Source organism: Sturnus vulgaris, chromosome 8 (assembly GCF_052056855.1).
Source record: "Sturnus vulgaris isolate bStuVul1 chromosome 8, bStuVul1.hap1, whole genome shotgun sequence".
In the NCBI taxonomy this organism is placed as follows: domain Eukaryota; kingdom Metazoa; phylum Chordata; class Aves; order Passeriformes; family Sturnidae; genus Sturnus; species Sturnus vulgaris.
The window spans coordinates 11,847,295-11,864,522 of NC_142250.1; the positions used below are offsets into that span (position 1 = coordinate 11,847,295).

At 41.3% G+C, this 17,228-nt stretch overlaps 2 protein-coding genes across 3 annotated transcripts in view; one reads left to right on the forward strand and one right to left on the reverse strand.

The window, feature by feature from the left end:
* Positions 1-2,645, forward strand: part of OGDHL (oxoglutarate dehydrogenase L) — a 47,490-nt gene extending 44,845 nt beyond the window's left edge. For both annotated transcript variants that reach the window (XM_088168843.1, XM_088168842.1), the window contains exons 21-23: positions 820-983; positions 1,527-1,681; positions 2,397-2,645. In XM_088168843.1, coding sequence (XP_088024969.1) covers positions 820-983; positions 1,527-1,681; positions 2,397-2,520 — 443 coding nt within the window. In that variant the 3' untranslated portion in view covers positions 2,521-2,645. The remainder of the gene's footprint in view (positions 1-819; positions 984-1,526; positions 1,682-2,396) is intronic.
* An 11,107-nt stretch (positions 2,646-13,752) lies between these two features.
* CHAT (choline O-acetyltransferase) overlaps positions 13,753-17,228 on the reverse strand; it is a 37,980-nt gene continuing 34,504 nt past the window's right edge. Inside the window, exon 15 of the mRNA XM_088168846.1 lies at positions 13,753-13,881. Within this exon, the coding sequence (XP_088024972.1) occupies positions 13,873-13,881 (9 nt within the window). The 3' untranslated portion in view covers positions 13,753-13,872. The remainder of the gene's footprint in view (positions 13,882-17,228) is intronic.

A 17,228-nucleotide genomic window follows, 5' to 3' on the forward strand; every position in this document is an offset into this window, starting at 1 on the left:
CAAACAGGAGCTTATTCTCCTGATAAGTGGGTGTGCTGGCTCAGAATAGGAGGTTGAGCTGCTGCCTGCTACCCTGCAGTTGTTTAATGTGGAAATAGTTCTACTCAATCATATATGAGAGCCAAGAAGAGGATCTTTTAGACCATCAAGTCCCTCTTCCAGCTTCATGTATCCCAAGAAAATTTTACTCCTGGGAGGTGGTAGCAGTGAAGATATGCATCTGAAATTGTACTTGTACACTTATACCTATGGCTCAGCTCTGTGCTTTGGCTATTGCTCTTTTAGCTCTCAAACAGAGGTTTAAATCAAATATACAGCAGTAATGTGTGTGTTTGGGTAAATATTTCTGTAGTTGCTAGATTTAGTTGCATTACAGGTATGTGTTTTGTTTTTATGGAATATTCTGAAATTTGTAAAGCTGTATTAATGTTACATGGTTGAGATGATCTTGGAAAGAAGAAAGTATTTCAGGTGGTTTCTGAAAAAACCCCAAACAGGAAGCAAAGTTGAGCTTTCCAATCAGTTTAAAATTCAAGATGTAATACACAACACAAAACTGAAAAACAGTCTACTGTTGATATGATTATATTAAGTGTGGTGAAAGACTGGATTATTGACAATCTTCTAACTTCTTGAAATGGAACTGCTGAAAGTCACTTCAGCCAAGTTACCAGTCTGAAAAGTAGGACCAGAGAGGCAGGGGAGAGCCCTTTGATCACTGCAACCTGTTGCTTGCCTAGTAAAGGACTGTTTCTTGGGCTGCTTTATTGAAATGTCAGGCCCACTGAGAGCACTTTTTCTAATTTGTGCTCCAACTAGGTACCACTTTCCAACGTGTGATTCCTGAGAATGGGCCAGCAGCTCAGGCGCCACATGAGGTCAAGCGAGTGATTTTCTGCACAGGAAAAGTCTACTATGACCTTGTGAAAGAGAGAAAGAGCCAAGACCTGGAGAAACAAGTAGCTATAACCAGACTTGAACAGGTGAGCTCCCTGATCTTCAGAAGACAAGGTCATGGAGGTTCCTGTGCTTTTAAATAGACACCCCTCCTAGAGTGGATGTGATAGCTTTTTTCTAGCACTTAGCATCTTACAAGACATATTCTAATCCTTCATGGCCTTGTGGAGCACATCAATAGCATACTGGACAATGACAGCCAGAAAACTTGATGACTTGTCCAGAACAACATAACAAAGTGAAGATTATGATATGATAGCACCTTAAATTTGTATATGCAGTCTGCTAGGTTTAAATGTTGTGAATAGTACACTTTGAAGCTATATTGTCATTCACTGATTAAGGACATGCCACAGCTACTTCACAAAAAAAACTGTAGGACTGTAGGTGGTCTGGACTACAACCTACTTCTGTTCATACTAATGCAACTATAAAATACTTGGGTATTCATTTCTGACCATTAAATCAATTAGAGAAACATGAGTCACTCTGCATGGAAAAGTAATGACTCACCCTGGGCTAATACCACATAAGAGAAAGCCTTGACAATTATTACCCTCTTTTTCCAGATCTCACCATTCCCCTTTGACTTGCTGAAAGAAGAACTTGATAAGTATCCAACTGCTGATCTAGTCTGGTGTCAGGAGGAACACAAAAACAGTGGATATTATGATTATGTCAAACCTCGTTTCCGCACTATTGTCAACCACACTCGACCCATCTGGTATGAGACGTTAAACAATTACTCTGTCTCCTGGGCTCATTTGTTTGCTTTTAAATTTGGTTGGGGTTGTTTTCAGGTATTCATGGATAAGTCAGGTTCTTCACAAATCCAAACCTCTGAGTCTGGCTTCTTGGGTGAAGGAGGGAAAAATCTAGACTACTGTTTCTCAAATACAAGATGCACAAATTGCTCCTTCTTATAGGTCTAAAAGAAAATCAGTAGCAACTAGGACTGTATTTATTGCTACTTAGCACAGCACTTAGCTCTCTGTTGTCTAAGATTCTGTCATTTTAAGAATTTCGTTCCAGATGTTAGGTTTCTGCAGGAAACAGCTGTTGTAAGAGCTCAGTTCAGGCACCTTTGCATTTATTTTAGATGATTGACTCTCAGATCTGCCCGTGCAGCTGTCAAAGGAATGAGAGTCTTCATTGCCAAAAGCAAGTTAGGTAATTATGATACAGTGTACCTGGCTGCCCTGAGAGGGATGGGGAGAAGACACAGCTTAACAATGGTGGGAGGGGGAAAGAGGGAGAAGCTGACCAGGTGTACCTTGGTAAAACTTAGATTGATTTTTATTTAAGAAAGATTGATGACTAGATATCAAAATCTGCCAAGCTGACTTGAAAGCCTTAAACAGCATGTTCTCATGCTTGTTATTGTCAAAATAGAGTATCTTCTCACCTCATTTGTCTGCCCAATTCTTTTTCTCATGAAGGTATGTTGGCCGAGAGCCTGCTGCTGCAGCTGCCACAGGCAACAAGAACATGCATCTGGTGTCACTCAGAAGGTTCTTGGATACAGCTTTCAACCTGGAGGCCTTTGAGGGAAAGACATTCTAACTGCAGGGCCCTGACCTGTCTCTGACTGGCAGTCTCTCAAAACACTGCACCCAAAAGGAAAGTGGGGAGAATACTGGATGAATGATGTATTTTTGCTTTACCAAATAAAAGTATCCAGCAGCTGACTTCATTATTCTGTACCTTGTTCTCCAGTTTATAAGGAAGAAACAATTCCTGCTTACCTTCCACCATTTTTTGTCACTTGTCTATTTAAATTGGGACCTCTTTGACACAAGAAGCTTCTCCTATCCCAGGATGCAATGTGTGGCTCGCTGAGTCTAATATCTCTCTCTCTCTGGGCACTGGTTAATTACTGTAAGTAAGTAGAGCAGGCATAGACAGAACCATGGCTGTGCACACAAGAGGCATTGCCACAAGAAGCAGAAATTACTTATTTCTGTTTATAGATCAGAGAAGAGTAATGAAAATGAAAAGCAGGGTTGGTAGATGACTTTGGTAGAGAAATGTACTGGCTGTGTTTGTTGGAAGGAGATGGTGAAGTAACCTGGAGATGTGAGGAGGAGGCTGGAAATAGGGAGTCACATTACCAAGTTTGTTCAGCTGGGGGATAACAGTAAGTAGTGTGAGCCACTTAGATATGAGGTCAAGAAGGGTAGAAGTAAAAGGGACCAAGAAAAGGTTGTTTGGGGATACTTGAAGAGGGAAGAAGTGTACATGAGACCATAGCTGACAGAGCAGTGGGTGATCACCAGGAGAATTCAGCACCAAATGACTTCAAAAAGTAAGAGATGCTCTCGCTCCCTGGGCTGCCTGCTTTGATGCTGTGTGGTATTAGGGAACTCTGGGGTCCTGCAAACATCCTTGTTTTGATGGATGAACAGTCTTCCCCTCACCATCACTACTAAGATCTGCTTTTCTTTGACCATTAGAAGATGGTGTTTGGATGAGGAATCTGTTTTTGCAACAAGCAGTGCAACTGCTTTGTCCAGTGCTATTCCCTACCTCACATCTCCTTGCTGATACTAATTCAGCTCTGAAGTGGCTGTTCCTGATTTACTTACCCTTTTTTTAGAGGAAGGTGGGCAAGCAATAGCTGCTGATTTACCAAAGGCACATGCTGTGGTTTTGCACAAGTAGTAATTGATTTTTTGGTCCCTTACTAATCTGTCGATTAGGATCTCAATTGCCATGTACTTTCAGGATGGACATACATAAAAGTGAACCACCTCAAGAGCTGATCTGTGTCAGGGGGCTGAGATACAGCAAGTGCTGGAGGGGAGAGAACAGCAGGGGCTGTTTCTCTTGCTGGGAAGTAGTGCTTGGCTTCTGGGGGAACACTGCATGCCAGGGTGGTCTGAGAACCATTGCTTGTGCTTCCTCCGCAGTGCTCGAAGGCAGGTGAGCCCAGCTTTCCCCTCTTGACATAAGAATTAGTATTGTCAGAAGTCCTGTTTCCTGTGCCCCAGAGAACTTGGCTCTGAGTGACTGCAGGTTTCTGCAGCACTAACCTCTATAGTGGCAGGAGATTTCTGCCCTCTTTGAACTGGCTGGCAGAGGGAATGGTGAGGTGAGCAGTGTCACTGGGGTGCAGAGGGATGGCCATGCCTGGGCTGGGGCAGGGAGCTGGAGGCAGCTGCACAAAGGCCCTGTGCCCCAGCAGTGCCCTGAGGGTCAGGCTGGATGTCCTGAGCAGCCGCCTGGAGACAGAATAACAAGTGCCTGGAATATGAGATATGAGGCTTCCCCCCATCTCCACTTCCCTGTCCTGAGCATGCTCCTTGGACATGCTTTTGCAGTGGGAGTAGGTTTTGCCGTGCTGCTGCTGTATGGACTGTGACACAATGAAACATGGCAGTTTGCGTCTGATTCAGAGTCGGGTGATGCTGGAAAGCTTCTTGTCTCATCAAAATAAAAAGCTGTAATTAAAAACTTTAGCTATGATCAGGTACTACATACCCAGGCAGGTTTCCAAAAAGGCTTGTGTGCCCTGTATTGTCCTTTTATTTGGCTTGGATACACGATGATGGTGAAGAAACAATCCTTCTGTCAGAGAATAGAATTGATGTGGCAAGGTACTTACCATGGCATCCAGAACTGAACTTAGTCTAATGTTTGTGAAACTCTAGCATCCTTTTAAATCAGGCTGGTTGCCCTGGGCTTTTTCTCTCACTGAAGCATTTAAGCTAATTCAGTCTTTGATAACCTAATGAACTTGGAAAGTACTGCAGTTGACAGCCACAAATATTGTCTCCTATCCCTTTTTGTAGCTCAAAACATTAAGCTGATAGACCATCACCCAAAGTATTTTAATGCTTTTATGAATGCTTGTTTCTGTAGCAAGAATTGAGTTCAGCTAAATATTGCTGGCTCTGTTTATTGTATTCTCAGTTTGCATAAGGCAGTCAGTTCTGCATGAAATATGATAAATGCACTTTTGCCACAGTATATGCAGAGGTAGAAAACAAAATTAATATAGAAATATAAATGGCAAATGACAGATTTTTACTCTCATTCTGTATCATAGATTGTGGCATAATAGTTGCATAAAAATTTCATCAAAGATGTAAAAAACCCCAATAAAATAAAAGTACATAAGAAGAAAATTCTCTGTTATGGCTGTTCTTTTTGACAATTTCTCCTTTGAGTGGGGACATTAACATCCCATTTGTAAGAGTGTTAGGACAGCTTATTTTTCTGTTTTCTGTTTGTTTCCTCAATGGTGGCTTATTTAAATATAGAAGTAATGAGGAAGACAGCATTTGGACTAGCAAAAGATAATTATTCAAAACCATTGAGTCAAAATTGACAATAACATTGAGTTTATATTAGAACATTTTGTTATTTGCTGATTTTTTAAAATAACACATGAATGCATTTTTATTTCAAGGAGAGTTTTTAAAATACTGGAACTAGACTAGAATTAACATCTCTAATTTCTAAACATTGTAAATAATTTTCCTAAGCATGTTGTATCTTCAGCTTTGAGATAGTAAACGATTAAAAGATTCATCTTAGTATAATGTTTGACAGGGAACTGAAGTATTATATAGACCACTTGTGAAAGAAGTGGCACTGAAATTCAAATGACAGCTTTGCAATTTGGAAGAAACAGCAAACGTGAGAGTGAGTTGACTTCATCTACTTGGGGGCACACCATGCTGTGCACGCCTGCAGCACCACGGCTTGCTAAGACAAACAGCTTCTGTCACTGTTCCTCACTCCTGACAGACAGCAGGACTGTGCTTGGTGGAAACCTTTGCTCTGCCCATGGCACAGTCAGTCTGTGCTAGAGCAGAAGAGTAACCTGTTCTCCAGAAAAGAAACCATTCTGTTTGTTCCAGGAGGTAAAAATTATTGTGAGACCAGAAAAAAACCAAGAATGTGTGTGCATTGTTTGAACTGAGTAGATGAAAGTGTGTGCCTTGGGGGGTGTTGTCTGTTTCTTTTCTTTGTTTTATTTTAAGTATCCCTTGCTAGACTCTCTAGCTGCTGTTCCAAGAGCTCTGGGTAGCTCTTACCTGGGTGCACAACCAGCAGATGTGCTGCCTCTGATCACAGCTGGGAATATCCACTGCTGCTAAGAATAACAGCAGAATGAAAGCTTGGCAACCTCTATGCTTTCACATGCAGGTATATATATGTGTGTATGTGTATACATACATATTCTTTTAATTGCTGTTGGCATAGATAACATTGAACATTGTTTAAAACAGGAAATAGAGGCACACTCAGTACTCACAAAAAGCCAGAATGGCTGTAAAAGCAGATAGAAGAGATTTGTAATGTTAACAAGTCTGGTCAAAGATGAAAGAAAAGAGTCCACTGTTGTCTTTTATGTTGGTTCAGTGAATTCAGAATGTTTTGATTTTCCAGGCAGCTCCTCCAGTTAGTGCTGGGCTCTGGGATGTGATGAGGAGCATTGTTGGAATTTTAGAAACAGGGAGTTTTGAATTTTTCATGTTGTTAGGTATTGACTTCTAGAAGAATACTGCTTTTGACTTGAGGCTTTGGAGAAGGCTTCCAAAATTGAATTATAGAACTAGAATCACTAGTGTGAAGTTTGAATAGTGAACATGGTGAAGGGTTTGGAATTTGGGGTTTTAGAAGATAGTAATAGGTATGGGACAAGATGGAAGTTTTAGGGTGGAGGTTTTCTTCTTGTCCCCCTTTTTCTTGGGTTTAGGTAGTACTTTCTAATTGGATAGAAAATACCACACTGCAGGTCACAGGTGTTTAGTCATTGGGTCAAAAATAAAAATAATTTGGGTGTTAATTTTTAATTGGACAATTAAGCCTCAAAATACCTTGTAATGAGTGAGACATCGCCATTTCTTCATTTTTAGCTTGTTAGCTAGAAGTGCTGTAGCACTCACTGTACTATAGATAAGAATTAAGAATTAATAAACAATTAAGTCTAAACATGAAATCCTGTCTCTCATGCCTTTAGTCCCAACTCTGACTGAAGAGAAAAAAGAAAATAAAAAGTAATAGGGCATCAGGGCCCCTGCCAGGCTAACACCAGCCCAGAGCAGGCTGCTTTGGGAAAAATAGGGGTACCTGTTTGTGGCAAAGAAATGCATTTTGTTCTTTTTGGAAAAAAAACAAAACAACAACCCAACAAAGCAAACATTTAAAAAAAATTAATTCTCCTTTCCTGGGGAGAGGTATAGAATAACCTGGATTTTTCCAGGGTGCAGCCATCAGCCCCAGGTGAGACTGAACCTCTGCTTCTCCCTCTTTCCATGTCCTGTGCAGGTCGTGGAGATTTTGTCAGTACCTGTCATGCAACCTTTCTGTGCTGATGAAAACACATCATTTCAGACACCAAAAAAATCCTTGCAGATGTGGGTAATTTTGCATATATCTTTCTGCCTTTGTTCCTGAATGGTAAAGGTTACTGAGTAGAATAATTACAATATGGCATTCAAGATTTCTATTAGATCTGATTAAAAAAATTTGTGGGTTTTATTTTTCCCCTTTGTTCCTTTTGGCTTTTGAGTAGTTCTGCAAAGTCCAATTGTATAGCAATAGGAGTCTTGATTTCATGGGCTCTACTGATTAAAAAGATAATTAAAACTTTTTCTTCATGTTTATACAGAATAAGGACAGAGATTGAGTATATTTTCTTAATCATTGGTGTAAGATATCAGGGAACAGCATGCACTCTAAAATAGAAATTCAACATACTTGCTGGAAGGAAACAGATGAATATTATTTCTTTTCTAATTTGTGCTTTTTAACATTGAAACCACTTCTGGTTTTAGATACCTCTTAACAGTTACTTCAGGTTTTTTAAATGCCGTTATTTAAAATGTCGCCTATTATCCAAAAGGAATAAAAGAACAAAAGGAGTAATTATTCAGGAAAAATAATATTTTAGAGAATTATTGGCTTTGACTGAAAATGTTTCACGGATTTCCTCAAAGTTTTCAATTATTAATAAGCGCACCAGGCAGTTCCTTTGTGATACTTAAGTGATTCAGTCATTAATGGCAAATGGAAATCTAATTTGTTTAGAGGGAAAAAGAGTTGCAGTCATCACTAAAGATGCTGTGTGAAACCCTGAATTATAATTTCAGAAATCTTTACTTCCTGTTCAATGGCCCATAAATTCACTGATACTCTTATAAAAAGAACACATAGACACTTTCTGCCCATGTCATACACAGGCAATGTGAAATTCTCCTCCACTTCAGGAGAGGGTGCATTCAGCCTGCCACAAGAGGAGGGCTCTGTGTGAGAGTGCAGCTTGGCTCTCCATTCTTTTCCTTGGCTGGGTATTAGGTTAGCCCTATAATGGCTTTGTTTTAGTACTGGTTTAAGTGACTGCATTCCACTTGGAATTCCACCTGCAGTGGAATAACAGCTATGTGCACACAGACTTGGTTGAAGGGCAGTGATGTTTGGTGCTCCCACAGAATTCCCCATGCACCTGCGATGCTACCTGGGCTGAGGGAGAAGGTGCAGATCAGTGCTAGGAGCTGCCTGAAAGCAGCCCTGGCACCCTGGGGCTTGGCTGTGCCACAGAGGAGACCTGGCTCTTCTCCCTGCTGTGACCTCGGGCCCTGGGGTCACTTCTGCTGTGATGCCCTGGGTACTTTTGCTGGGGTCCCCCCTCAAGCTCCCCTGTCTGGAGTGAGCCAGCTCCACAGGAGGGGCTGGGAAATAGATGTGAGCAGCCACTGTGTGCTGGCCAACACTTTGCAAGGGTAAAGTTAATTAGCAAGAGCCAAAGACATATGAAGGAAGAGTATGTTTCATACACATTAGAGGAACGATTATATTTCACCAAATTAATGTACCTGCTGCTGGGGGTAAAATAAAGAGGACAAAATAAAATTGTCTAATATAGAACATGACAAAATGACCGTACATAATTTCCCATGACTAGAAATAAATGTTTAACAAACTGCTCCCAGTAGACTTGTTAAAGATGAAATATTTATTACTATATGTTAATTACAGGGTTTAAGAAGTACTTAAGTAATTTAAGGGGATTGCCTTCATCTTGCTTTCAATAATTTTATGTGATTAAATCCTCCTTCATCAGTTTTCTTTGTGCTACAGCAGTTTGCCCAAACATATCCTTAATTAGTCTGGGTTTGCAATGTTGGTTATTTTGTATAGGATGAATAGTGGACAGTTTTCTTTGTGAGTTTCACGGCCCAAGCAAAATCAAATTCCATCAACACTGATGTTCTTGCATGTGGACTGAAACACAGTAACTTGTCAAGTCTAGAAAAATCTTATTACTATGGTAAAGTTAAATGTTACTCTCAGGATATAAGCCTCTGACGCTACAAATCAGTTTTGAAGCAGTCCTTATATACTTTTTTAGGCTGAAGTATGTGAGACAAATATATATTTAGCATTAAAGTTTTCCTCTTTCCCCTGAACAGCATAAGGTATCTGTAAATATTTTGCACTTTTACATCTTAAAATACTGTTTTATGCCAACCCATTTTGCACAAAATTACATTGAGTAAAATTTTTGGCTTATCCTGCCTTCAAACTGGTGTTGACAAAACTGTCATCTTAGGGGTGATGAAGAGCTGAAGCTCTGTGTTGCTTAGGGACTCTTCATTGCAACGACCTACTGCCTATTCAGAAGGAAAGATAAACAGAAATAAAGCAACTTAATCTCCAGTGATTCTAAACGGTTCCTAGTTACACTCTTAGATAATTAACTTCTCCTGTGATGTGCTCATTTAATAGATACCTGGTCATATGTGACCATGTTTATTTAATGTGCTCTGCAATATTTATACCACAATACACCCTTCTCATTATAAGCCAGACAGTCTTTAATTTATTTACACACACATATTCGGAAGCTTTTGCTTAGACAAAACTCTACAGGCTTCAGGAAAATATATCTGAGTGTGCATGTCAGTTTATGACTGCTCATAAATAGCTTCTGAAGGGACTGCCAGGAAAAAAACCCTAGTATTTTTCCTTCTTTTCAGCATTACTCTTCTGATATTCATGCACATTAAAAAATTAGGGACATGCTACATGAAGTGTGATAATTTTTGTTACTTCCATTTTGATTTCATTTTCGTTTATCACAACCCTGAAGTCCCTCATTAGACTCATCAGTAAAATAATATTTGTCGTAGTGAGCATAATATTGCACAGTACAGGAGCTCAATAGATTTGTGCAGATTTCAACTTTGTGGTACCTGTCTCTGTAACAAAGCCCACAGGGAAGGAGATCTCTGTAGCCACGTTCTGTTCCCCAGAATTAATTCCAGAGCTTGCAACAAAGACCACTTGTTTGTGATGTTTCTGGCTATACTGCATGTGACCTCGGTGGCTCATTCCTGGGCACATTTGCATATACACTATATGCTAGCAAATATTTCTATGCCTGAAAAGTGCCTGTGTGTTGAACAACACTGTCTTTTCTTAAAACTGCCCTGCAAAACTGAAAGCTGTAGCCAGCAATGGCTGCATTTCAAATTAATTTTAATTTTAAATTAGTGATACGTCTTGTCTCTCACTTAAATAAGCCTATACTGAGGATTGCCATTGTAATTTCCTTCCCATGCACCACTTCCATCTCCACAGAAGAGCTCCCAAACCTTTGCAGGTCTTTTTTCTGCTTGATCAAACTGGTAACCAAGAAAGTCTGTATCTCTTGCAGCAATAACTGTGCCACTTTTGCATTGGGCTTCTGAAGATTAGCTGCTTGGAAATGAAGTACCTGCTGTCTTTAATCTGATAATACATGGCACAAACACCTGCAGGCTCCCCTGGTAAGGGGAACTGTCCTGTTGCAGTGTATGGCTTGTGCAGCCACAGGGAGTGATGGCCAAGGGCAAAGTCCTCCTGTTTGCTGAGAATGAAGAGAGCCCATCAGTGGTGTCTTGGATAATGCTAGTTTGCTCCTTACATGAGAAGAAGCTTCATCTTTCCTAATATTGTTTCAAACCAAACACCAATGAAGTACCTAGATTGGGAGCCCAGAGATGCAGACTGTAGTCTGTACTTCACAGAGATCTGAGCTGTGTTGTGGAGTTTCTCTCCACCAGTTACAGAGGTAGCCCAGGGCAAGCCAGCTCCTAAACTAAGCTTTAAACTAAGGCTCCTAAACTGAAGTGCCTGCAAATAACTGAGCCAAAGCCAGTCTTTGGAGGTGTGTTCTGCAAGGGGGAATGGACTGGGTGCCACACAAGCATACTGCCATGCAGCCCATGCTTGCTGCAGTTGTTTTCATTTTTTTAAATTCATCAAATGTTTCTATTTTTTTTCCTGACAGCTAAGGAATTTTTATATATTATCCCTCTCCTTTTGAAGAAATTACTGGAAAAATTGTCAGATTTTTTTGAGCCATTTGCAAAACACAAGGAAACGCACATGATGGAGCTTAATCACGTTATAAGAGATTGTTACTGTGAAAGGCATAACTATTTTAGTTATATTGGGTTATTGTGCCATTAGTACCGTTTGATTGCCAACTGTGCAGCAGTGGGGCTCCAATCAACAGGAGTGTGTGAGCCTTTTCCATTGCAAAGAGTGCCAAGGATAGGAGGGAGAGAGGCTCTTAGTGGTACCGTTTTTTCAGTGATTAATAATACTTGAGATCCATTTCAGTGATCAGAAATGTGCCTTAATGAGACAATTAGTCAAACCATAAAAGCTGCACAGCAATTTAGTTGGTGTTACTACTGGAATAATTTGCTGCGGCTGCTTTCTTCTTCCTGATTTGACTTTATCACAATAGTCTGGCTCAAAGTTACTGTAGAGAGACTTTGGAGGCTAAATTCAGTTTTGAATGGCCATGATTATCCACAGGGCAGATAATCGCCTTAAAAATGAGGGGGAAAGTGAGGGGGGAAAAGTGAATGTTTCATTATAAAAAAATTACATGCCTTTGTCCATGTGGCCACTGTAGTGCCTTTCAATATCCAGCTGCCTGCTAGTGCTGTGGCAACTAACTGCAGGGAGTGTTTGGGGGCAGGTACCACACTGAAAGGGCTACTGTAAATTTGTGTTTATTTCTTCCTTCTGTAACAAAAACACACTCACGAGGCCTGAGTTCTCTGTGTGGAGCTATGAGATCTCTTTTAGGTGCAGCTGATTTTTTTGTCTCACTCTCACAATTTGGTCAACATATTACTCTAAGGCAAAGTCAGAGCAGTTGTCCTCAACCCGTGCTTGTCTCAAAAGCTTGCTGTTTCAAACCTGCAGCTTTGTGCTCCTCAAAGACTGTTTGAATTTACTCCACCTAAACATGTTGATTTATTTAGGCATAATCTCTCCCCACAAAACTGCTGTTATTCTGACTTGGAGTTATGTCAGAAATGTCCCCAGAGTGATGTAAAAGATGGCACCAAATACAGTAAAATTAACCCACCCAACAAACAAAATAACAAACCAAAAACATCTATCCCAAGACTAGTCACACTAGCGAGCTCATTTCCTTGCAGTGTTTCCAGTGATGTTCACAGCTTTCCATGCTCAAGAGATCTGGGGAGTTTATTCTGCTATTTTTGGGAGTAAATCCTGCTCAGAACTAGTATTATTTAAACTAATTTAGTCTAATTAATTTGCATTTACCTAAGATGCCAAGAAACAATTTGCTGCCAGAGCAGAAAGCCATTTGTTGGTGTCGCAGTGATGAATGCAGTAGGTGTGTTTGAGACAGCCCTGCCTCTGCTGAGAGCTGCACTGGAACTGGTTTATGGGCAGGACAATCTGCTCAGTAGTGGCAGAGAGGGTCAGGGTGATAGCAAGGTGTGAACGAACTCCCTCTGTCCAGGGCAGGTGCTGAAAACCCAGTTTTCTGTCTGTGTGAGTGATTCCTGCAAAAGTGCCCCTGGCCAGCTGTGCCAAGCTCAGTTGTACTGATCTTCTCAATCCAACTCAGTCTGAATGTTCCCACTTCCTGATCTTGTTGTATCAGAGGGGTAGAAAGCAAAACTGATTCAATCTTCTAAAGGGACAATACAATTCCTGCTTTGTTCTTCTCACTAAGGAATATTGGTTTAATGCCTCTGTCACCTCTAGGGAAGGGGACTGAATCTGGACGTAGTGATAGTGTTATTTTGACACACTTTTGTGTGGGATCAGTGTTACTGTAAATGTGGCTTGCCATCTCCCTGCAGATGTCAGCTGGTAGAAGGCACTGAGTGACAGGTTTTCTTTGGGTTGTAGTTTTGTGCTGGGCAGCCTGCTGTCCTGCAGCCCTGCTGGAAACTGCAGCTTTGCTGCCTGCTGCTCCTGGGCCTCAGCAAACCCTTGTGTTTCTTGGCTGAACCCCCTCTGTTAGTGTGCAAAGATTAACCATCTCCTTCTTTCATAACTAATTATGGGCCAAACTGGATATTGCTCAGGGTATCAGCATTCTGGCATATGATTATTCTCCAACTGCTGAATTTACCTAAGTGGAAATCGTTTTAAAAATAAAATCGAAGTTGAATGTATGTTGACAAATAAGGAGCAAAAAGGAGCTTCATACTGTAGTTACTTTCAGGGAACATGGAATATCAGCTGTGATAACACCCAGTCAGTTTTAATCCTGTCCTATGGCTGTGCCAACTTCCTTCTCTCTACTTTTGTGCTCCCTAGTAATGCACAAATGTTCTCTGAGATATTTGTGGTCAAGAGAAGAGCAGAACTGTAAACTGGTATAACTGTAAAAATAAGTATTATCAGCTATGAATGACTTTGAAAGCATCTTTGATATATGAAGTTTTTAAAGTTGAAAGAATGAAAGATATCCAGAATCTCAGTCTTCTTTTAATTTAATTCAAATTATTAAAATGCCGTACAAGTAAGTTCTACCCGAATTTGCAATATTCAGGGTAGTAACATACAACTAGTTCAGGAAAAAGTGCTCTATTCTTATTTGACTGACGTGGGGGTGCAACAAGATTATCCTCTTCATTAAGAGACCTAGAAGTGTAGAGAACCAATGGGTAATATCTTTGTGATGCAAGTAAACTGCTTGACAGAAACCCAAGCTTGAAGGGAAAGTGTGCCTGTAAATTGTTAAGCATTTAACAGCACCCTTCTGGCTTCTTCACAAAGTGGATCTAACTTGCCATCACCTCCTAAAGGAGAAAACCACAATTTTTATAGAATATATGCAAGTAAATGTATTTGCCTTTTACATTTCTACCTCTTACCCCAACACCTACAGTTCTTTGTGCTCTCCCTCACAATACTTGGACCCAGTTTGGCTCTGCTGTGGTCAGGTCTGTAATCTGAGATGGATTCAGCTCAAGCAAAAAATAAAAATTGCTATTTTGAAAGCAGAGGGAAGCCCTAATACCTCTGTGGACCAAAATCTAGCAGGTTTTCTTGTGGTTGTGTGCTGGTGCCTATGGGATGGCCCCAGACAGTGCTCTCCCAAGCATGGCCTTAACTCCCAAGCCATTCCCTGTTCCTGACTGTGCCTTTCACACTGCCTTGAATATAAAGCATAGAAAGGATATAGAGCTTAAAAGTGTAAATGTTGATAGAACCTGGACTGTTTATGCCTTAGGAAGCACTCATTTCAAAATGCTTATTTCAAAGCAAGTGCTTTTGGAGAAACTGCAAATAATAAAATTCAGAGTTAAGAAAATCCAGGTCAGAGATATTGCAATGAAATACAATCTCCCTGTTGACCACCAGGTCTACAGCATTCCACTCTGTTACCACTTCCAGAATAAGGTGAGGTCCATCTCCCTTCAGGCCAGCTGGAAAAGAGCAAAGAAGCAGTGGCCAGGACTGCATTTGCTTGGTTCTCAGTGAATTTTGAGTATATCTAAGTTTTAGCACTTAAGAGGAGGAGAAAAACCCAGTGTTAATGTAGTTAAGTGCTGTACAAAACTCCCCACAAAGCCTATCAGCTTTAATCTCCATTTTCACTATTATTACATTAATGGATCTCCTTTGAATGAAGCATCTATCCTCTGATATTTCTAGATCTAGGGGTAAAAGGCAAGAAATTAATTTTGTACTTGTATTTGCTATTAACTGGCAGAGCAGCTGTAAGAAACACAATGCATTTATTTGTAAATACCACATAGTAAGACTGGATGCAAAATAATTCTCCAATAAGCATTAAGATGGTGCTATAGAACAGCTGGAACACTAAGTGAACAACCTTGATAACCCAATTGTTCATTGAGGCATAATTCATCTTTCTTCTACTGAAAGAGTAATTTCTCAGGACATTAAAGACTTGAGATTTTTGTGAAGCTGAGAATCAAATCAGAATGGAAAAAAAAGTCTCTTGATCCACATATTTTTTAGATTAATTAGGTGCTTTTCAGGTTTATTATAGTACATTGTATAATGTTAAATTAATCAGAATTGGGGAAACAAGAAAACTGGTTGATAATGCAGTTCCAGCAGCACGGAAATGCCAAGTACTTGCCTGAGCACTCCCCAGATTTAAATTTATTTTAATTCATCACTTTCTATTGAAAATAGGCAGAAGAAGATTCCTGTTTAGTCAAACATTCAGGGTCTTACTTTTCCAGGTTACTATCAGCTGTGTTAAGGCTGTACTGACACCTCAGTTATTCTGGCAGGTGGAGGTACTTTCTCTGTCCTAGTTCCACTGTAGCTGTCCACCTGAAAGGGTCACCATTTCTCAAACATTTAATCTAACTGTGTCCACCTGTGAGAGCTGTTTGCAGTATTTTAATTCAGCTTACTGAAAAAGTAGAAGTGGCTGAGGAAAGCCTGTTTCATAAAGTAGCATGCTTTCAGCTTCTGCTGCTGTTTTGCCATTCTCATCAGGCAGCTCTCACTGCTTTCTAGGAAGCTTTGTTGGTAATCTCAGACAATTAACTCACACTTATAAAATGGGAGAGAGAGATGACACCTCTATACTGTGGGCTCTGAATTAAAAAGTCCACCTGATTAGTTTCCCCAGGTTAGGGCCGTGACAGGTACATTGCAATGATCTACCAGTGAAAAAACTGGAGTGAGTTGCCAACAGCCCTCTCACTGCATTGACTCATGCTCTTCGTAAATTTCCAGTGTCAAGCAAATAGGAATTTGTCTGATACTGAGTTTTTTCCTTTTATTTTTTGGGGTATCTCTATGTTATCTAAAGCCTTTAAATTCACTAAATTTTACTTATTTGAATACTTGTGATCACATGCATACAATTTGATTTGTCCTGCAACCTTAGATTAATTTTGCTAGGCATAAATAGTTATTATTATAGCTGAAGAGCATTGGAGCAGAGGAAAAGTGTTTTTCATTCCCTCATAAACAGGAAATAGAGTGCACCAGTCCTTGATGAGATAAATGAGGAAAGAAAAGCTACAACCCTTCTCTGTGGGGAATACATCACTGCAACTTTAGGTACGCATAGTGAATTTCTGCAGCACCTGCACGCTCTGTAAAGCCCCGAGGCTCTGCTCTTGTGCCAGCGCTGCCGTGGAGCCATTTCCAGCCCTGCAGCAGTGCCCCGAGCAGCACAGCTGGATCGGTGCTTACCTGTGGATAGGGGGGTCGGAGCAGCTCTGCTCCGAAACTCCGCACAGCTGTCCCACCCTGGGGGCGCCTGCTGCCTGCCTTGTCTTGGGTGCTGGGAATAATAGCTGGGCTCTGAGCAGCAAATGTAACTCTACTCCCAAGTACTTCACTTTCAAACTACATTTGGGTTTAAATGTTTTCATCATTGTTTTATGCGTTTATTTCAGTCTGTGTTTTAACGAGGCGTCACTGGAAATGATATACACACTGTAATCCAAGCTTATTTTAGTAAACACAAAAGATGGAGGTGTTTGTGCTTTCTGAGGCGTGTTTGAGGAGCAGCCCTTTCCTGTGTCTCACACGTGGCACAGCTGCTGGAGCTCCCTTTGCAGCATTGCGACACCGAGAGCCTCCGGCACGGCCCGGCCACAGGGAATCTGAGCAGGGACCCACCCGAGGGAACGGCCTGCAGCTGCCTCAGGGGAGATTTAGGCTGGGGATCAGGAAAAGGTTCTTCACCCACAGGGCTCCTGGGCACTGGAGCAGTCTCCCCAGAGCGGTGCTCACAGCACCAGCCCGGCAGAGCTGAAGAAGCCTTTGGACAACGCTGTAAGGCACACGCTGGGAGCGCCGGGGCCGGCCTGTGCAGGGCCAGCAGTCGGTGATCCCTGCGAGTCCCTTCCACCCGTGATACTGCACCATCCTACAGCAGCAACCCGGCGGGCCCAGACCCGCGAACCGCCCGCGCCTCCTTCCTTCCCTCCGGACCGGACCGGACCGGGCAGAGAGGGGTCCGGCCGCACACCCACGGGAGCCGCGGG